The 22248-nt window shown below is 42.9% G+C and overlaps 1 protein-coding gene across 4 annotated transcripts in view; it reads right to left on the bottom strand.

Annotated features, from left to right (window-relative positions):
* Positions 1-22205, bottom strand: part of lig3 (DNA ligase 3) — a 26820-nt gene extending 4615 nt beyond the window's left edge. The window contains exons 1-15 of one of the 4 annotated variants that reach the window (XM_062960470.1): positions 22069-22205; positions 18861-19323; positions 17188-17328; positions 15709-15897; positions 15476-15627; positions 14120-14286; positions 13195-13272; positions 11357-11525; positions 11113-11268; positions 6895-7026; positions 6717-6796; positions 5459-5546; positions 5183-5260; positions 4547-4670; positions 2223-2365 (exon numbers count right to left, since the gene is read on the bottom strand). In XM_062960470.1, coding sequence (XP_062816540.1) covers positions 2223-2365; positions 4547-4670; positions 5183-5260; positions 5459-5546; positions 6717-6796; positions 6895-7026; positions 11113-11268; positions 11357-11525; positions 13195-13272; positions 14120-14286; positions 15476-15627; positions 15709-15897; positions 17188-17328; positions 18861-19284 — 2121 coding nt within the window. In that variant the 5' untranslated portion in view covers positions 19285-19323; positions 22069-22205. The other 3 variants (XM_062960471.1, XM_062960472.1, XM_062960469.1) reach the window with 3 other exon arrangements.
* Positions 22206-22248: the final 43 nt, after the last annotated feature.

Here is a 22248-nt window from a genome sequence, read left to right as displayed (position 1 = left end):
AAAAGCTGATAATAATAATAATAATAATAATGATAATAATACCAGTACAAGAAAACCGCACTACAAACTAGAGCTGACAGCTGGCACCACAAAACCTTGCATGGAAAGTTCCTTGACAAAATTGAAGGAAAAGCTGATAATGATAATAATAATAATAATGATAATAATACCAGTACAAGAAAACCGCACTACAAACTAGAGCTGACAGCTGGCACCACAAAACCTTGCATGGAAAGTTCCTTGACAAAATTGAAGGAAAAGCTAATAATAATAATAATAATAATAATAATAATACCAGTACAAGAAAACCGCACTACAAACTAGAGCTGACAGCTGGTACAACAAATCATTGAATGGAAAGTTCCTTGACAAAATTGAAGGAAAAGCTGATAAGGAGAAGACCTGGCTCTGGCTCACAAATGAAACGCATCATCCGAAAATACATCACACAGTCCTAGACACTTGGGAAGTGTTCGACTTGTGATTTTGTGATACGAAATACAGCATATCTATCTTGTTTGCTGTGTCATAATAAAATAATAATAATAATAATAATAATAATAATACATCAGAGTCCTAGACACTTGGGAAGTGTTCGACTTGTGGTTTTGTGATACGAAATCCAGCATATCTATCTTGTTTGCTGTGTCATACAATAAATAATAATAATATACAAATAGATACAAATAAATATAATAACAGCAGCAGGGATATCCCATAGACATAATAATAATAATAATAATAATAATAATAATAATAATAATAATAATAGTCAAAAATCAGAAACTCCTCAAAGCACAGCAGACAAAAAAACCAGTACAAGAAAACTGCACTACAAACTAGAGCTGACAGCTCTATTATTATTATTATAATCCGAAAATACATCACACAGTCCTAGACACTTGGGAAGTGTTCAACTTGTGATTTTGTGATACGAAATCCAGCATATCTATCTTGTTTGCTGTGTCATACAATAAAATAATAATAATAATATATAAATAGATATGAATATAATAATAATAACAGCAGCAGGGATATCCCATAGACATAATAATCATAATAATAATATAATACAAATAGATAAATATAATAACAGCAGCAGGGATAGACATAATAATAATAATAATAATAATAATAATAATAATAATAATCAAAAATCAGAAACTCCTCAAAGCACAGCAGACCAAAAAACCAGTACAAGAAAAACCGCACTACAAATTAGAGCTGACAGCTGGCACCACAAAACATTGCATGGAAAGTTCCTTGACAAAATTGAAGGAAAAGCTGATAATAATAATAATAATAATAATAATAATACCAGTACAAGAAAACCGCACTACAAACTAGAGCTGACAGCTGGCACAACAAAACATTGCATGGAAAGTTCCTTGACAAAATTGAAGGAAAAGCTGAGAAGGAGAAGACCTGGCTCTGGCTCACGAATGGGACCCTGAAGAAGGAGACAGAAGGCCTGATCCTTGCAGCCCAGGAGCAAGACATCAGGACAAAGGCCATTCAGGCCAAGATCGAAAAATCAGCTGATGACCCAAAATGCAAACTGTGCAAGGAAACCGACAGAACCATGGATCATATCCTCAGCTGCTGTAAGAAAATCGCACAGACAGACTACAAACAGAGGCACAACTATGTGGCCCAAAGGATTCATTGGAACTTATGCCTCAAGTACCACCTCCCAGCAGCAAAGAACTGGTGGGATCACAAACCTGCAAAAGTATTGGAAAATGAGCACGCAAAGATACTGTGGGACTTCCGAATCCAGACTGACAAAGTTCTGGAACACAACACACCAGACATCACAGTTGTGGAAAAGAACAAGGTTTGGATCATTGATGTTGCCATCCCAGGTGACAGTCGCATAGATGAAAAACAACAGGAAAAACTCAGCCGCTATCAGGACCTCAAGATGGAACTGCAAAGACTCTGGCAGAAACCAGTGCAGGTGGTCCCGGTGGTGATGGGCACACTGGGTGCCGTGCCAAAAGATCTCAGCCAGCATTTGGAAACAATAGACATTGACAAAATCACGATCTGCCAACTGCAAAAGGCCACCCGACTGGGATCTGCACGCATCACCCGAAAATACATCACACAGTCCTAGACACTTGGGAAGTGTTCGACTTGTGGTTTTGTGATACCAAATCCAGCATGTCTATCTTGTTTGCTGTGTTATAATAAAATAATAATAATACTAATAATAATACCTTGCTGATCTTGACCATGTGGAGCTCCTTCTGGAGGCGGGCGAGGGTGGCGTCGTCGTGACCACCGGCACACTTGGTGACTGTGCACCAGCGCTGGCTCTCGGGGTCGAAGCAGCCCATCAGGAAGATGGACATCATCCCACCTGCGCAGGGAGAGAGAGACAGGGACACTCAGCCTCCACCCAGAGGGGACCCCAAGGGCCATCCAGACCAACCCCCTTCCGCCGTCAAAGAAGGACGAGGACAGATGTCATATCTTTTACGGTCTTTGCGCTATGTTCCGGTAAGCATTCCAGCAGTCAAGAGGTTAATTGCAGTGAGCCCTGATTGATGGCTAGAAGGGCAAAACAACAAGACTTCCGCCTGAGCTGCGTAGACCGTGGAATGTTTAATTCATTGTTGCTATGTAAGTGTGTGTATTCGTTCTGGTAAGAATTCCAGCAGTCAAGAGGTTAATTGCAGCGAGCCCTGATTGATGGCTAGAAGGGCAAAACATCAAGACTTCTGTCTGAGCTGCGTAAACTGTGGAATGTTTAATTCATTGTTGCTATGTAAGTGTGTGTATTCGTTCTGATAAGCATTCCAGCAGTCAAGAGGTTCATTGCAGCGAGCCCTGATTGATGGCTAGAAGGGCAAAGCATCAAGACTTCTGCCTGAGCTGCGTAGACAGTGGAATGTTTAATTCATTGTTGCTATGTAAGTGTGTGTATTCGTTCCAGGAAGCATCCCAGCAGTCAAGAGGTTAATTGCAGCGAGCCCTGATTGATGGCTAGAAGGGCAAAACATCAAGACTTCCGCCTGAGCTGCGTAAACTGTGGAATGTTTAATTCATTGTTGCTATGTAAGTGTGTGTATTCGTTCCGGGAAGCATCCCAGCAGTCAAGAGGTTAATTGCAGCGAGCCCTGATTGATGGCTAGAAGGGCAAAGCATCAAGACTTCCGCCTGAGCTGCGTAAACTGTGGAATGTTTAATTCATTGTTGCTATGTAAGTGTGTGTATTCGTTCCGGGAAGCATCCCAGCAGTCAAGAGGTTAATTGCAGCGAGCCCTGATTGATGGCTAGAAGGGCAAAACAACAAGACTTCCGCCTGAGCTGCGTAGACCGTGGAATGTTTAATTCATTGTTGCTATGTAAGTGTGTGTATTCGTTCTGGTAAGAATTCCAGCAGTCAAGAGGTTAATTGCAGCGAGCCCTGATTGATGGCTAGAAGGGCAAAGCATCAAGACTTCCACCTGAGCTGCGTAGACTGGAATGTTTAATTCATTGTTGCTATGTAAGTGTGTGTATTCGTTCTGGTAAGCATTCTAGCAGTCAAGAGGTTAATTGCAGCAAGCCCCGATTGATGGCTAGAAGGGCAAAGCATCAAGACTTCCGCCTGAGCTGCGTAGACAGTGGAATGTTTAATTCATTGTTGCTATGTAAGTGTGTGTATTCGTTCCAGGAAGCATTCCAGCAGTCAAGAGGTTCATTGCAGCGAGCCCTGATTGATGGCTAGAAGGGCAAAGCATCAAGACTTCTGCCTGAGCTGCGTAGACAGTGGAATGTTTAATTCATTGTTGCTATGTAAGTGTGTGTATTCGTTCCGGGAAGCATCCCAGCAGTCAAGAGGTTAATTGCAGCGAGCCCTGATTGATGGCTAGAAGGGCAAAGCATCAAGACTTTGCCTGAGCTGCGTAGACAGTGGAATGTTTAATTCATTGTTGCTATGTAAGTGTGTGTATTCGTTCCAGGAAGCATCCCAGCAGTCAAGAGGTTAACTGCAGTGAGCCCTGATTGATGGCTAGAAGGGCAAAACATCAAGACTTCCGCCTGAGCTGCACAGACCGTGGAATGTTTAATTCATTGTTGCTATGTAAGTGTGTGTGTTCGTTCTGGTAAGAATTCCAGCAGTCAAGAGGTTAATTGCAGCGAGCCCTGATTGATGGCTAGAAGGGCAAAGCATCAAGACGTCCACCTGAGCTGCGTAGACTGGAATGTTTAATTCATTGTTGCTATGTAAGTGTGTGTATTCGTTCCGGGAAGCATCCCAGCAGTCAAGAGGTTAATTGCAGCGAGCCCTGATTGATGGCTAGAAGGGCAAAACATCAAGACTTCCAGGAAGATATGTCATAGACCGTGGAATGTGGGATGTGCTAAAAGTTCAATGATAACACAAGGAGACTCCATGATTTGTTCTTGCCGAAGCAAGATGTGTCCGAGCAGCTCTTGTAGATATCTGTAAATAAAGATCTATTGCCGCTGGGATCAGCAGATAAGATCGACTATGCTGACGTGTTTGCGAGTGCCGCTTGGTAGGTTTCCTGTTAGTATCTCATAGATATACCTTTGCTGCCCTGCCCGTAGAAGGCCCCCAGGACCACCAGGTCGGCGGTGTCGGCCATGGCACCCTCGTTCAGGTAGTCCTTCTTCACCTTCAGCCAGTGGCGCTTCCCCGGCTCATACGTGCTCTGAGTGTGGGGAGAAAGCAAGGGAGGGGAAGGCAAGGCCCAATACTCAATAGTAGTAGTAATAATAATAATAAGAATAATTCTGCCCTGGCAGAGTATGTAAAGCAAAGTGAAGAACGTGCTTTGATTGAAGTCAAAAATCAGAAACTCCTCAAAGCACAGCAGACAAAAAAAAAACGGTACAAGAAAACTGCACTACAAACTAGAGCTGACAGCTGGCACAAGAAAACATTACATGGAATAACAATAATATGCAATAAGAAATATAGTAATAATAGTAATGAAGATATAATAAATAATAATAATATGCATTAAGAAATATAGTAATATTAGTAATGAACATATAATAATAATAATAATAATATAATACAACAACAACAACAATAATAATAATAATAATAAATGATAATAATATCCTGAGACAACAGGGTTGGACTGGATGGCCCCTAGCGGTCCCTCCTAATAATAATAATAATAACAGTTAAATAATATATTAATTTTAAGAGTCTTACCTTCAGGTCTTTCAGCACCAGACCCTCCAGACCTTCCCGGATGACCCGGTTGATCATGTCGGCCAAATCAGAGGCTTTCTGGAGGGGGAGAAGGAAGGTATTACAATAATAATAATAATAATAATAATAATAATATCCTAGAGCTGGAAAGGAAACTTCAAAGACCACTCAGTCCAACTCTACTACTACTACTGTTGTTATGTATATGTACATATGTACGATATATATATACATACATACATACACATATATACATATGTATATGTAGAAACTCACCGTGACATGCTTCATCTCGGAGAAGAGGATCCGGTTGGGGATCTCGACCATGTTGTCGTGGAGGAACTTGCGCCGCTCCTGCAAAGGCCTGGACAGATCATTGTTATAAATAATTAATAATAATAATAATAATAATATATACTAATATACATTTTGTAAATATTTGATTATGACGGTGATGGCGACGATAATATATATGATATGTCCATGTTGTTATAATATGTGTTTATATAATACATTTAACAATTATAAAAATAAATATAATAATAGGGGTTACAAATATTCAATAATAATAATAATAATAATAATAAATAATTATAGTCTAATATATATTTTGTAAATATTTAATGATGGCGACGATAATATATATGATATGTCTATGTTGTTATAATATGTGTTTATATAATACATATAATTATTATAAAAATAAATATAATAATAGGGGTTACAAATATTCAATAATAATAATTATTATTATTATAAACTAATATATTTTTTTAAATATTTGATGATGATGGCGACGATAATATATATGATATGTCTATGTTGTTATAATATGTGTTTATATAATACATTTAATAATTATAAAAATAAATATAATAATAGGGGTTACAAATATTCAATAATAATAATTATTATTATTATTATAAACTAATATATATATTTTAAATATTTGATGATGATGGCGACGATAATATATATGATATGTCTATGTTGTTATAATATGTGTTTATATAATACATTTAATAATTATAAAAATAAATATAATAATAGGGGTTACATATAATAATAATAATAATAATAATAATAATAATAATAATAATAAATATAATAGGGGTTACAAATATTTAATAATAACAATAATAAATTATAAACTAATATATATTTTGTAAATATTTGATGATGATGGCGACGATAATATATATGATATGTCTATGTTGTTATAATATGTATTTATATAACACATATAATTATTATAAAAATAAATATAATAATAGGGGTTACAAATATTTAATAATAATAATAAATAATTATAAACTAATATATATTTTGTAAATATTTGATTATGGTGATGGCGACGATAATATATATGATATGACTATGGCGATGATAATATGTCTATGTTGTTATAATATGTTATTTATATAATACATATAATTATTATAAAAATAAATATAATAATAGATATAATAAATATAATAATAAAAGGATAATATTTAATAATAACAATAATAATAATAATAATAGTCCCACCCACCTGTCCATCAAGCTGACATCGTTGAAGAAGATGCAGTCGAAGACGAAGAGGCAGACGTTGGCGTCTTGAAAGGCGGCTTTCTGCAAAAGGAACAGGGTCAATAATAATAATAATAATAATAATAATAATGATCATACGTAATAGATATATATATATATAGATAGATAGATATACAAACCTTGTGTACGCCGAGGGTGCCGAAGGGGAGGGGCTTCCCGGTCCGGGTGTCGATGAGCAGGACCTCCGAGTCCAGGATCATGCTGTGCCCGCCCGGGAAGGCCCGCGGGATGAACTCCTCAAAGTGCGCCACCTGCAGGGGAGGAGGACCACGGGCACAACCACGCTCTTCAATGGCTCTCTATGGTCTTCAATGGCCCCTGATGGCTCTCAATGACCCCTCAATGGTCCTCAACGGTCTTCAATGGTCGCCAGTGCCCCCCCCAATGGCTCTCAACGGTCTTCAATGACCACCAATGGGTCTCAAAGGTCTTCAATGGCCACCAATGGCCCCTGATGGCTCTCAAGAACCCCCTAATGGCTCTCAACCATCTTCTATAAACACTAATGGCCTCACATGGCTCCCAATGGGCCCCAATGGGTCTCAACGGACTTCAATGGCCACCAATGGGTCTCAACGGTCTTCAATGACCATCAATGGCTCCCCATAGCTCTCAATGGCCCCCAATGACTCCCAATGGCCACCAATGGCTCTCAACAGTCTTCAATGACCACCAATGGGTCTCAAAGGTCTTCAATGGCCACCAATGGCCCCTGATGGCTCTCAAGGACCCCCTAATGGCTCTCAACCATCTTCTATAAACACTAATGGCCTCACATGGCTCCCAATGGGCCCCAATGGGTCTCAACGGACTTCAATGGCCACCAATGGGTCTCAACGGTCTTCAATGACCATCAATGGCTCCCCATAGCTCTCAATGGCCCCCAATGACTCTCAATGGCCACCAATGGCTCTCAACAGTCTTCAATGACCACCAATGGGTCTCAAAGGTCTTCAATGGCCACCAATGGCCCCTGATGGCTCTCAAGGACCCCCTAATGGCTCTCAACCATCTTCTATAAACACTAATGGCCTCACATGGCTCCCAATGGGCCCCAATGGGTCTCAACGGACTTCAATGGCCACCAATGGGTCTCAACGGTCTTCAATGACCATCAATGGCTCCCCATAGCTCTCAATGGCCCCCAATGACTCTCAATGGCCACCAATGGCTCTCAACAGTCTTCAATGACCACCAATGGGTCTCAAAGGTCTTCAATGGCCACCAATGGCCCCTGATGGCTCTCAAGGACCCCCTAATGGCTCTCAACCATCTTCTATAAACACTAATGGCCTCACATGGCTCCCAATGGGCCCCAATGGGTCTCAACGGACTTCAATGAACACCAATGGGTCTCAAAGGTATTCAATGGCCACCAATGGCTCCCCATAGCTCTCAATGGCCCCCAATGACTCTCAATGGCCACCAATGGCTCTCAACAGTCTTCAATGACCACCAATGGGTCTCAAAGGTCTTCAATGGCCACCAATGGCCCCTGATGGCTCTCAATGGCCCCCAATGACTCTCAATGGTCCCCAATGACTCTCAATGGTCCCCAATGGTTCTCAACGGACCTCAATGGCCCCCAATGGGTCTCAAAGGTCTTCAATGACCACCAATGGCACCTCATGGCTCTCAATGACCCCCTAATGGCTCTCAACCATCTTCTATAACCACTAATGGCCCCTGATGGCTCTCAATGACCACCAATGGGTCTCAACGGTCTTCAATGACCACCGATGGGTCTCAACGGTCTTCAATGACCATCAATGGCTCCCCATAGCTCTCAATGGCCCCCAATGACTCTCAATGGCCACCAATGGCTCTCAACATTCTTCAATGACCACCAATGGGTCTCAAAGGTCTTCAATGGCCACCAATGGCCCCTGATGGCTCTCAAGGACCCCCTAATGGCTCTCAACCATCTTCTATAAACACTAATGGCCTCACATGGCTCCCAATGGGCCCCAATGGGTCTCAACGGACTTCAATGGCCACCAATGGGTCTCAACGGTCTTCAATGACCATCAATGGCTCCCCATAGCTCTCAATGGCCCCCAATGACTCTCAATGGCCACCAATGGCTCTCAACAGTCTTCAATGACCACCAATGGGTCTCAAAGGTCTTCAATGGCCACCAATGGCCCCTGATGGCTCTCAAGGACCCCCTAATGGCTCTCAACCATCTTCTATAAACACTAATGGCCTCACATGGCTCCCAATGGGCCCCAATGGGTCTCAACGGACTTCAATGAACACCAATGGGTCTCAAAGGTATTCAATGGCCACCAATGGCCCCGCATGGCTCTCAATGGCCCCCAATGGCTCTCAACCATCTTCAATAACCACTAATGGCCCCTGATGGCTCTCAATGGCCTCCAATGGTTCACAACGGTCTTCAATGACCACCCAAGGCCCCCAATGGCTCTCAATGACTCCCCAGTGGTTCTCAACGGTCTTCAATGACCACCCAAGGCCCCTGATAGCTCTCAATGGCCCCCAATGGCTCTCAACCATCTTCAATAACCACTAATGGCCCCTGATGGCTCTCAATGGCCTCCAATGGTTCTCAACGGTCTTCAATGGCCACCAATGACTCCTGATGGCTATCAATGGTCCCCAATGGTTCTCAACGGTCTTCAATGACCAACCAAGGCCTCTGATGGCTCTCAATGACCCCCTAATGGCTCTCAACGGTCTTCAATGACCACCCAAGGCCACTGATGGCTCTCAATAATCCCCCAATGGCTCTCAAAGGTCTTCAATGGCCACCAATGGTCCCCAACAGTCTTCAATGGCCACCAATGGCTCTCAATGGTCCCCAATGGTTCTCAACGGTCTTCAATGACCCCCCATGACTCTCAATAGTCTCCAATGGTTCTCAACCATCTTCAATGGCCCCCAATGGGTCTCAAAGGTCTTCAATGGCCACCAATGGCCCCGCATGGCTCTCAATGACTCCCCAGTGGTTCTCAACGGTCTTCAATGACCACCCAAGGCCCCTGATAGCTCTCAATGGCCCCCAATGGCTCTCAACCATCTTCAATAACCACTAATAGCCTCTGATGGCTCTCAATGGCCTCCAATGGTTCTCAACGGTCTTCAATGGCCACCAATGACTCCTGATGGCTATCAATGGTCCCCAATGGTTCTCAACGGTCTTCAATGACCAACCAAGGCCTCTGATGGCTCTCAATGACCCCCTAATGGCTCTCAACGGTCTTCAATGGCCACCAATGGGTCTCAACGGTCTTCAGTGACCACCAATGGCCCCCTATAGCTCTCAATGGCCCCCAATGACTCTCAACGGTCTTCAATGGCCACCAATGGTCCCCAACAGTCTTCAATGGCCACCAATGGCTCTCAATGGTCCCCAATGGTTCTCAACGGTCTTCAATGACCCCCCAAGACCCCCCATGACTCTCAATAGTCTCCAATGGTTCTCAACCATCTTCAATGGCCCCCAATGGGTCTAAAAGGTCTTCAATGGCCACCAATGGCCCCGCATGGCTCTCAATGACTCCCCAGTGGTTCTCAACGGTCTTCAATTACCACCCAAGGCCTCTGATGGCTCTCAATGGCCCCCAATGGCTCTCAATCATCTTCAATAACCACTAATGGCCCCTGATGGCTCTCAATGGTCCCCCAATTGTTCTCAACGGTCTTCAATGGCCACCAATGGCCCCTGATGTCTCTCAATGACTCTCTAGTGGTTCTCAACAGTCTTCAATGACCACCCAAGGCCTCTGATGGCTCTCAATGGCCCCCTAATAGCTCTCAACCATCTTCAATAACCACTAATGGCCCCTGATGGCTCCCAATGACCCCTAATGGCTCTCAACAGTCTTCAATGATCACCAATGGGTCTCAACCGTCTTCAATGGCCACCAATGGCCCCTGGTATCTCTCAATGACTTTCCAGTGGTTCTCAACGGTCTTCAATGACCACCCAAGGTCCCTGATGGCTCTCATGATCCCCCCAATGGCTCTCAACGGTCTTCAATGACCACCAATGGGTCTCAATGGTCTTCAATGGCCACCAATGGCCCCTGATGGCTCTCAAAGGTCTTCAATGGCCGCCAATGGTTCTCAACGGCCCCCAATAGGTCTCAACGGCCTTCAATGGCTGCCAATGCTCCCCAATGGCTCTCAATAGTCTCCAATGGTTCTCAACGGTCTTCAAAGGCCATCAAAGGCTCTCAATGACCACCCAACGCTCAACGGAGCCCAATACTCAATAGCCATCAATGCTCAGTGGCCCCTGAGGCTCTTCAATGACCTTCAATCATGCTCAATGGCCCCCAATGGCCCCCAATGCCCCCGAATGCGGCGCCCACCTTGTGCGGGAGGACGGGCTTGAGGCTGCGGCTGAAGTACCGGAAGCGCTCTCCCTGCTTGTGGACCTGGACCCGCTCCCCGTCGTACTTGATCTCGGCCAGCATCCCGTTGGGGCACTTCTTCATGGCCTGCGCAATGGACTTGCAGGCCTCGGCCTGGGCGGAGCGGAGGAGGACGTCAACACATGCGCATCACAAAGCCCAGCGTCCCCGTCCCCCCCATTCGCCCTGGTCGTCTTCCTACCAGCATGGGCTGGACGGGGGTCATGAGGGCGGCCTGGACGCTGAGGGCCCGGTGGGTCCCCGGGGCCGCCTGGGCCTCCGCCTGGTTGCGCAGAACACGCTCCACCACATCCGAAAGGTCACGGGACGCCTTGAAGGCCTCAAACGCGTTGGGGTCCAGGGCCTCCAGGCTGCCAAAGGGAGGGGAAAATAATAATAATAATAATAATTATTATTATTATTATTATTATTATTATTATAATTCACTATTATAATTGTATATTTATATTACATGCAATATTACTAATAATATTGCGATATAGTTGTATAATATAATATATTGTATGTATATATACTTGTAAACCGCCCTGAGTCCCCTTCGGGGTGAGAAGGGCGGGATATAAATGTCGCAAATAAATAAATAAAATAAATAAATAAATAATAATAATAATAATAAGACAAAATAATGAATAAAATAATAATACAAAATAATACAAAATAATAATAAGACAAAATAATAATAATAATATAAAATAATAATAATACAACATAATGAATAGAATAATACAAAATAATAATACAGAATAACGAATAAAATAATACAAAATAATAAGACAAAATAATAAATACAAAATGACAATAATAATAATACAAAATAATAATAATACAAAATAATGAATAAAATAATACAAAATAATCATAATAATCAAAATAATAATAACACAAAATAATAATACAGAATAACGAATAAAATAATACAAAATAATAATAATACAAAATAATGAATAAAATAATACAAAATAATCATAATAATCAAAATAATAATAATACAGAATAACGAATAAAATAATACAAAATAATAATAAGACAAATTACTAATACAAAATGACAAATAAAATAATACAATAAGACAAAATAATAATACAAAATAATAATAATACAAAATAATAGTACAGAACAACGAATAAAATAATACAATTATAATACTACAAAATAGCAACAATACAAAATAATAATACAAAATAATATTAATATATTAATTATTAATATAATAATACAGAATAATGAATAAAATAACACAAAATAATAAGACAAAATAATAATATAGAATAACGAATAAAATAATACAATAAAAATACAAAATAATACAAAATAATAATAATAATACAAAATAATAATACAGAACAACGAATAAAATAATAAAATAATAATACTACAAAACAGCATCAATACAAAATAATAATAATACAAAATAATGAATAAAATAATACAAAATAATACAAAATAATAATACAAATTAACAATACAGAATAACGAATAAAATAATACAAAATAATAATACAAAATGACAAATAAAGTAATGCAATAATAATGCTACAAAATAATGAATAAAATAATACAAAATAACACAAAATAATAATACAAAATGACAAATAAAATAATACAGTAATAATAATACAAACTAACAACAATACAAAATAATAATAACAATAAAAAATAATAATACAAAATAACGAATAAAATAATACATAATAATAAAAATGTAAAATAATAAAAACAATAATGCATCATAAAATATATAATAATAATAATATAATTACATCATCAAATACAAAACAATAACATATCAACCTTGGTATCTTGTTCTATTATTATTATTCTCATTAACACACTCACACTCCTATCAAGATTGGGATCTTCTTTGATAATAATAATCATTAGTAGTAGTAGTAGTATTGTTATCCTCCTTAGCAGCCCATTAACAGGCATACTAACTCATGTCAAATGTGGCATCTTCTTCAATTATTATTATTATTATTATTATTATTATTATTATTCTCATTAACATTCGAGACTCACATGTGTTTGGCCCCGGCGTTCATCTTCAAGTCGTGCTTGATGAGACGGATGACACACTTCAAGTCGTTGGCCGTGCACCTGAGAAGCAACGAGAGACAGGCTTTGCAAAAGAAAACACACTGATAAGGGAGGAGAAGAGAGAAATAGATCACATATTGTAAGAAATAGTCTGCAGGGAGGCTTTGCAAAAGTAAACACACCGATAAGGGAGGAGAAGAGAGAAATAGATCACATATTGCAAGCAGTAGCCTGCAGGCTTTGCAAAAGAAAACACACTGATAAGGGAGGAGAAGAGAGAAATAGATCACATATTGCAAGCAACAGCCTCCAGGCTTTGCAAAAGAAAACACACTGATAAGGGAGGAGAAGAGAAAAATACATCACATATGGCAAGCAATAGCCTGCAGGCTTTGCAAAAGAAAACACACTGATAAGGGAGGAGAAGAGAGACATAGATCACATATTGCAAGCAATAGCCTCCAGGGAGGCTTTGCAAAAGAAAACACACTGATAAGGGAGGAGAAGACAGAAATAGATCACATATTGCAAGCAATAGCATGCAGGTTTTGCAAAAGAAAACACACCGATAAGGGAGGAGAAGAGAGACATAGATCACATATTGCAAGCAATAGCCTGCAGGAAGGCTTTGCAAAAGAAAACACACTGATAAGGGAGGAGAAGAGAGAAATAGATCACATATTGCAAGAAATATCCTGCAGGCTTTGCAAAAGAAAACACACCGATAAGGGAGGAGAAGAGAGAAATAGATGACATATTGCAAGCAATAGCATGCAGGTTTTGCAAAAGAAAACACACCGATAAGGGAGGAGAAGAGAGAAATAGATCACATATTGCAAGCATATTGCAAGGGCTGAAAAACTCGGCTTATCTTCGAGTATATACGGTATATTATTCTGGAGATGACCTGCTGGCGAGTTCCTGGAGCAGGGCCTGCTGGTCATCTTCCTTGGTGAGGCTGGCCAGGCGGGTCAGGGCGGCGTCCACTTCCTGGATGGTCAGCAGGCTTTTGGCGGCCGGCGGGAAGGACCGGCTGCGCTCGAAGAAGAGCCGCACCGTCTCCGAGACGTCGCCCTGACGAGAGAGAGAGAGAGAGAGAGGCCGACATGTGTGAACTGCGGAACTCACTGCTGCAAGACGCAGCGGGGAATCAGTTCGAAGCAGACAGGCCTGTCAGCCCAAGATGGTAGGCAGATGGATGATGAATGGATGGATGGATGATTGATAGATGGATGAGATGTTTGGAAAGTTCTGCATAGATGCATGGATGGATGACGGACAGACTGATGGAGGATGCATGATAGACAGATGATGGATGGATGACAGATATAGATGGATGATGGACAGATGATGGATGGATGAATGACAGACATAGATAGATGGATGATAGACAGATGATGGATGGATGGATGGATGGATGGATAGATGGGTCAACATGAAATGACATTATAAATGGGTGGATGGATAGATGGATGGATGACAGACATAGATGGATGATAGACAGATGATGGATGGATGGATGACAGACATAGATGGATAATAGACAGATGATGGATGGATGATAGATGGGTCATCAAGATGAAACGTTTGGAAACGTCCTGATTACAGGTATAGATGGATGGATGGATGATAGACAGATGATGGATGGATGGATGGATGGATGACAGACATAGATGGATGGATGATAGACAGATGATAGATGGATGGATGGATGACAGACATAGATAGATGGATGATAGACAGATGATGGATAGATGGATGACATAGATGGATGGATGATAGGCAGATGATGGATGGATGGATGGATGGATGGGTGACAGACATAGATAGATGGATGATAGACAGATGATGGATGGATGGATGGATGGAAGACAGACATGGATGATAGACAGATGATAGACAGATGATGAATGGATGGATGACAGACATAGATAGATGGAAGATAGATGGATGATAGACAGATGATGGATGGATGAATGACAGACATAGATGGATGATAGACAGATGATGGATAGATAGATGGATGGATGACAGGCATAGATAGATGGATGATAGACAGATGATGGATGGATGAATGGATGGATGACAGACATAGATAGATGGATGGATAGATGGGTCAACATGACATTATAAATGGGTGGATGGATGGATGGATGACAGACATGGATGGATGGATGACAGTTGGGTCTCCCACCCGAGGCCTAACCGGGCCTGGCTCTGCTTAGTTCCAAGGCGGGAAGGGACTCCAAAGCCCATGGGTCACCTGCTCCAGGTCTCGGGCCATGTCCTCCTGGCTGCAGGCGAAGATGCGGCTGAAGAGCTTGACGATCTGCTTGTCGTTGAGGTTGTAGACGCTCTTGACCACGCCCGGGAGGAGCAGCTTGACCGTCAGGTAGAGGTCCCCCCGGAAGCCCTCTGCGCATGGACAGGAGACCACGGGTCAGGAGAGGCCGGGCCGTGGGGTCCGGGGCTCCACCCCGATTCCCACCTCCCTACCTCCGGTGGAGCCCTTCTGCAGGAAGTCCTGCACGATCTGGGTCTTGACGTTGTAGCCGGGCTTCTCAGCCACGGCCGCGCACAGCTTCCGGAACTCTCTCAGGAGGCAGTCCTTGTGCCGCGGGTCGCTGCGCTGCGACGAGAGCGTCCCCTTCGCCCCCGGGCAGGACTCAGCAGGGCCCGGCTTGGCTGCATTAATCATCACCACCATTATTATTATTTATTAGATGCACAACATGACGAGTAAACAGCAAACAAGAGCACTCTGCTGGCTTGTTTTGCATCTTTTCATAGTTATAGAAAATGCCACCTTGTTTGTATTTGTTCCAGGGTTGCTGCAGATTCTGCAGCACTCTGATAGTCAACCATTAGCAGAGTTTGTAGCCAGCTTGTGTGGCCAAGACAAAGCCATCGTAAGTACTGACCTGACTTTAAAACCAGTGACGAGCATAGATAGGGGAAAGACCTGTTCGTTTTTAAAATAGTAGCTTAGCACCGGGGCAGAGAATATCTCAGGATTTCTTTGCCACTGGAAGAAGCCCTACCAACTTTGCCTCAAAAACTAGCTTTGAGCTTACCCTATATACTCGACTATAATAATAGTAATAATAGTAATAATAATAATAAACTTTATTTTTACCCCGCCACCATCTCCCCAACGGGGACTCGGGGCGGCTTACATGGGGCCATACCCAGAACAATACAATATAACAAAATATAATAGAACAACAAATCATAGCACATTAAACAACACAATAAAAGAAAATATATACTACATTAAACAAGATCAAAAGAACAATAAAACCAAGGTTAACTATAAGCCAACTCGAATATAAGCCGAGACACCTAATTGTACCACAAAAAAACTGGGATAACTTATTGACTCGAGTATAAGCCGAGGGTGGGAAATGCAGCAGTTCTGGGTAAATTCCAGAAATAAAAATAGACACCAATAAAATTTCATTAATCGAGGCATCACTAGATTAAATGTTTTTGAATATTTACCATATTTCAGAGAAAAACGATAAACTAGCTCTATAAGTGGAAAAATAGAGACAACAAAAACAATATGGTATGTATGTAGAAGCGTGTCCTTTGTCTGAAAATGTATAAAAGGCAACGTCAACGCCTTGAAGAGATTCCACTTCCAGAGACTCAGCTGAATATAATAAACCGGACTTTTTGGCCTCTCAAAGGATCGCTCTTGGTGTTATCTCTCCCGTCATCTATATCAGTATTGGATCACAGTTATTACTATTATTATTATTATTATTATAGTAATAACTGTGATCCATAATTATTATTATTATAATTATAACATTATAATTATATTATAAAATAATATAGTATATTTCCATTATTATTATTATTAAGTAATATTATAATTATATTATAAAATATTATTATTATTATTATTATTATTAGATACCCAACAAGGTGAGTGCACAGCAAACAAGAGCTTGAATGGAGCCAACACACCTGTAAATCCGGAGAACTTCTTGGGGGGGTCGGGGGAGGGGCCGGGGGCCTTCTTCGGGGAGGTGACCTGTCCGCCGGGGGAGATCTTGGCCTGGACCACTGCCTTCTTCTTGGGGGTCAGGGCCGATTTCGAGCTCAGCTCTGCAAAGAGAACGGCCTCGCGTCAATCATGGTGCCCCCGAACCCTATCTGTCACTCCTGTCTTCCTGTCCACCTTTCTATTTACCTTCCGTTCTACCTACCAACCTTTCTATCTGTCTATCTAGCTATCTATCTATCTAACTACCATTCTACCTACCCGCCTACCTTTCTAATTATCTGCCTCTACCTACCGTTCTACCTACCTGCACTACCTATGTAATTTATCTATCTATCTACTTACCTACCTACATACCTATCTGTCTACCATTCTATCTACCTACCAACCTATCTTTCTATCTATCTGCCATTCTATCTATCCATCCATCCATCCACCACTCTACCTACCTATCCACCTACTTACCTTTCTATCTCTTGCCATATCTATCTACCTATCTATCTACCATTCTATCTATCCATCCATCCATCTACCATTCCAGCTATCCATCCATTGATCTATCTACCATTCTATCCATCCGTCCATCCATCGATCTGCAATTCTATCTATCCATCCACCCATCCACCACTCTATCCATCCATCCATCTACCATTCTAGCTATCCATCCATCCATCCATCTACCATTCTAGCTATCCATCCATTGATCTATCTACCGTTCTATCCATCCATCCATCCATCCATCCATCCATCCATCCATCCATCTATCCACCATTCTATCCATCCGTCCATCCATCGATCTACAATTCTATCTATCCATCCATCCATCAATCTATCTATCTATCCATCCATCTAGCATTCTATCCATCCATCCATCCATCTAGCATTCTATCCATCCATCCATCCATCTACCATTTTATCCATCCATCCATCGATCTATCTACCATTCTATCCATCCATCCATCGATCTATCTATCCATCCCTCCATCTAGCATTCTATCCATCCATCCCTCCATCTAGTATTCTATCTATCCATCCATCCATCTACCATTCTATCCATCCATCCATCGATCTATCTATCCATCCATCCATCGATCTATCTACCATTCTATCCATCCATCCATCTACCTTTCTATCTATCCATCCATCCATCCACCATTCTATCCATCCATCCATCCACCACTCTATCCATCCATCCATCTACCATTTTATCCATCCATCCATCGATCTATCTACCATTCTATCCATCCATCCATCTACCTTTCTATCTATCCATCCATCCATCCACCATTCTATCCATCCATCCACCACTCTATCCATCCATACATCTACCATTCTATCCATCCATCCATCCACCATTGTATCAATCTATCCATCAATCTACCATTGTATGCATCCATCCATCCATCCATCTACCATTCTATCAATCCATCCATCCATCCATCTATCTACCATTCTATCTACCTACCATTCTATCCATGCATGCATCCATCCATCTACCATTCTACCTACCTACCATTCTATCCATCCATCGATCTATTCTATCCATCCCTCCATCCATTCATCCCTCTACCATTCTATCCATCCATCCACCTGCTCTTCTACCTGCACTCCACTCCCTCTCTCTGCCCCAACGCACCCGCGATGTGCCGGTTGATGTCCTCCTTCTCGGCCTCCTGCAGCTCCTCCCACCCCTCCAGGTCGGTGAGGTCCTCGATGCGCTTGGTGGTGGCCCGGGCGCGCTGGAGCTTCTCGAAGGCGCACTTGACGTGGTACCACTCCTTCATGTCCCCGCCCGAGTCCGAGAAGGGGTTGGGCACCACCTTCCCGATGCGCACGGCCCCCTTGGCCAGCTTCTCCTTGCACTTCTTGCAGCTGGCCGTGCCGCGCTTGGCGTAGTCCACGCAGTAGCGCTGCTCCGCCATCCCGGGCGCCCGGAATAGGGCCCGGCCACGGTGCGCGAGGGGAGGGAAGGCGAGTCCGAGTGGAGGCCCAGGCCGCTGGCTCCGGAGGATGATGCGGGTTGTACGCAAGAGGAGCACCCCGGGGAGGAGAAGACGCATGCAGCGCCCGCAGGCCGGGCCGGGGACACAGTCGAGGCCCTGGGAAAGGGACACAGGAACAACAACAACAACAATCTATATATATAAAAGAGTGATGGCATCACGGCAGCGGACAAAACAACAAAAGTAAACACCCCACAACCTCGAAAATTGACAGCACAACCCCTCATCCATGCCTCTAGGTTGATACAACAAAAAGAAAAGAAAAATAAAGTCCTAATTAGGGAGAGGAATAATTGTTTTTATCCAATTGCTGCCAGTTAGAAGGCTAAGCTCTGCTCACTTGGTCTCCTAGCAACCCACTCAACCCAGGGGACCCTTTACCTTAACTACCACCAGTTCCTCAATACTTTATTTCCCATACCACCATACTTCGCCACAGCAACGCGTGGCTGGGCACAGCTAGTCTATATATATAAAAGAGTGATGGTATCACGGCGACCCACAAAACAACAAAACTACAGGCCCCCCAACCTCGAAATTTGACAACACAACCCATCATCCACGCCTCTAGGTTGATACAACAAAAAGAAAAGAAAAATAAAGTCCTAATTAGAGAGAGAGGATTAATTGCTTTTATCCAATTGCTGCCAGTTAAAAAGGCTAAGCTCCTCCAACTTGGTTTCCTAGCAACCCAATAAAAAATAATAAAACACACAAAAAAATTTAAAACACGAAAAAATTAATACAATAAAATACTATAATAACAGAAAATAACTAAAAATAATACAAGAAAATAATAAAATATAAAAAATAAAAAGATAACTTACAATAAAACTAATTTAAAAATTTACAAATAACGTCAAATAAAAATTACACAACAATTTTTAACCAATACCACCACCACTTTGCCACAGCAACGGGTGGCCGGGCACAGCTAGTAATAATACAAGATCATAACACAATAATAGTAATAAACATCTAAGAAATCTCACAAAATTTCGCATCTGATGTACATGGATGACCTGAAGCTGTATGGGAAAAAAAGAAACTGAAATCCATTTCTCTGACTAACACTGTCCGAATTTTTAGCACTGATATCAGCATGGAGTTTGGTTTGGACAAATGTTCAACAGTGGCATTGAAGAAGGGAAAAATCATGGAAAGTGAGGGCATCAATATGCCTAATGGCCAAACAATAAAGTGTCACTAACCGGAGGCCTATAAATATCTGGGCATCTTACAACATCAAGCATGAACATGTGAAGACTCTGGTCAGTAAAAAATACACACAAAGGGTCAGAAAAATTCTCAAAAGCAAGCTCAATGGAGGCAACACCATCAAGGCCATAAACACCTGGGCCATGCCTGTCATAAGAACTGGACAATTTGGACAGAAAAACAAGAAAACTCATGACCATCCATCATTCCCTGCACCCTCGCAGTGATGTTGACCGGCTATATCTGCCTAGAAGATCAGGGGGCAGAGGACTCTTGCAAGTCAAACAAGCAGTCAAAGAAGAAGAACATGCCCTGGCAGAAGATGTCAAGCAAAGTGAAGAACCTGCTTTGATTGAAGTCAAAAATCAGAAACTCACCAAAGCACAGCAGACAAAACACCAGTACAAGAAAGCTGCACTACAAACTAGAGCTGACAAAAACCAGCACAAGAAAGCTGCACTACAAACTAGAGCTGACAAAAACCAGTACAAGAAAGCTGCACTACAAACTAGAGCTGACAAAAACCAGTACAAGAAAGCTGCACTACAAACTAGCTCAGCCAGAGAGAGGAAGGAGAGGAGGAGAATCTTCCCAAAAGCAAACGGGGGAAAGAGGAGAAGTTCCTTTTTGCTGCCTGAGGGGGGAAAAATAACTTTTCTCCTCTTTTTTCTCTTTCTAGATCCACTTCCCTACCTTTGTTCTCTCCCTTCCAAGACCAGAGCTAGGCCTCGCCGGAAGTGGCCACTCTAGGAATCCCACGAGCCTCCAGACTCACAGGTAGGTCTCGCCGGAAGTGGCCACTCTAGGACCCCCACGCGCTCCCCGGCCTTAGCTAGGCCTCACCGGAAGTGGACACTCGAAGACCCCGCGCTGCCCCAGACCCACAGCTAGGCCTCGCCGGAAGTGGCCACTCTAGGACCCCCACGCGCTCCCAGGCCTTAGCTAGGCCTCACCGGAAGTGGACACTCGAAGACCCCGCGCTGCCCCAGACCCACAGCTAGGCCTCGCCGGAAGTGGCCACTCTAGGACCCCCACGCGCTCCCAGGCCTTAGCTAGGCCTCACCGGAAGTGGACACTCGAAGACCCCGCGCTGCCCCAGACCCACAGCTAGGCCTCGCCGGAAGTGGCCACTCTAGGACCCCCACGCGCTCCCAGGCCTTAGCTAGGCCTCACCGGAAGTGGACACTCGAAGACCCCGCGCTGCCCCAGACCCACAGCTAGGCCTCGCCGGAAGTGGCCACTCTAGGACCCCCACGCGCTCCCCGGCCTTAGCTAGGCCTCACCGGTAGTGGGTATTCTTAAGACCCCCAAGGGCTTCCAGACTCACGGGTAGGCCTCTCTAGGACCCCCACGCGCTCCCAGACCTTAGCTAGGCCTCGCCTCAAGTGGAAACTCTTAAGACCCCACGCGACCCCAGACTCACAGCTAGGCCTCGCCGGAAGTGGCCGCTCTAGGACCCGCACGCGACTCCAAGTCTTAACTAGGCCTCACCGGAAGTGGCCTCTCTAGGACCCCCACGCGCTCCCAGGCCTTAGCTAGGCCTCGCCTCAAGTGGACCCCACGCGACCACAGAGGACCCTCACAGGTAGAGGCCGCTCTAGGACTCCCAACGCGAAGACTCACAGGTAGGCCTCCCCAGAAGTGGCCGCTCTAGGACTCCGAACGCGACTCTAGACCTTATCTAGTCCTCACCGGAAGTGGCCTCTCTAGGACCCCCACAGGACAGAGAGGGATACAGAATGGGGGAAAAAGGGAAAGACTTATTCCTGCCTCAACTTCCTGTGGGTGTGGCCTCGATCCGGA

Source organism: Anolis carolinensis, unplaced genomic scaffold, assembly GCF_035594765.1.
Source record: "Anolis carolinensis isolate JA03-04 unplaced genomic scaffold, rAnoCar3.1.pri scaffold_7, whole genome shotgun sequence".
In the NCBI taxonomy this organism is placed as follows: domain Eukaryota; kingdom Metazoa; phylum Chordata; class Lepidosauria; order Squamata; family Dactyloidae; genus Anolis; species Anolis carolinensis.
This window is presented reverse-complemented; position numbering and strand designations above follow the sequence as displayed.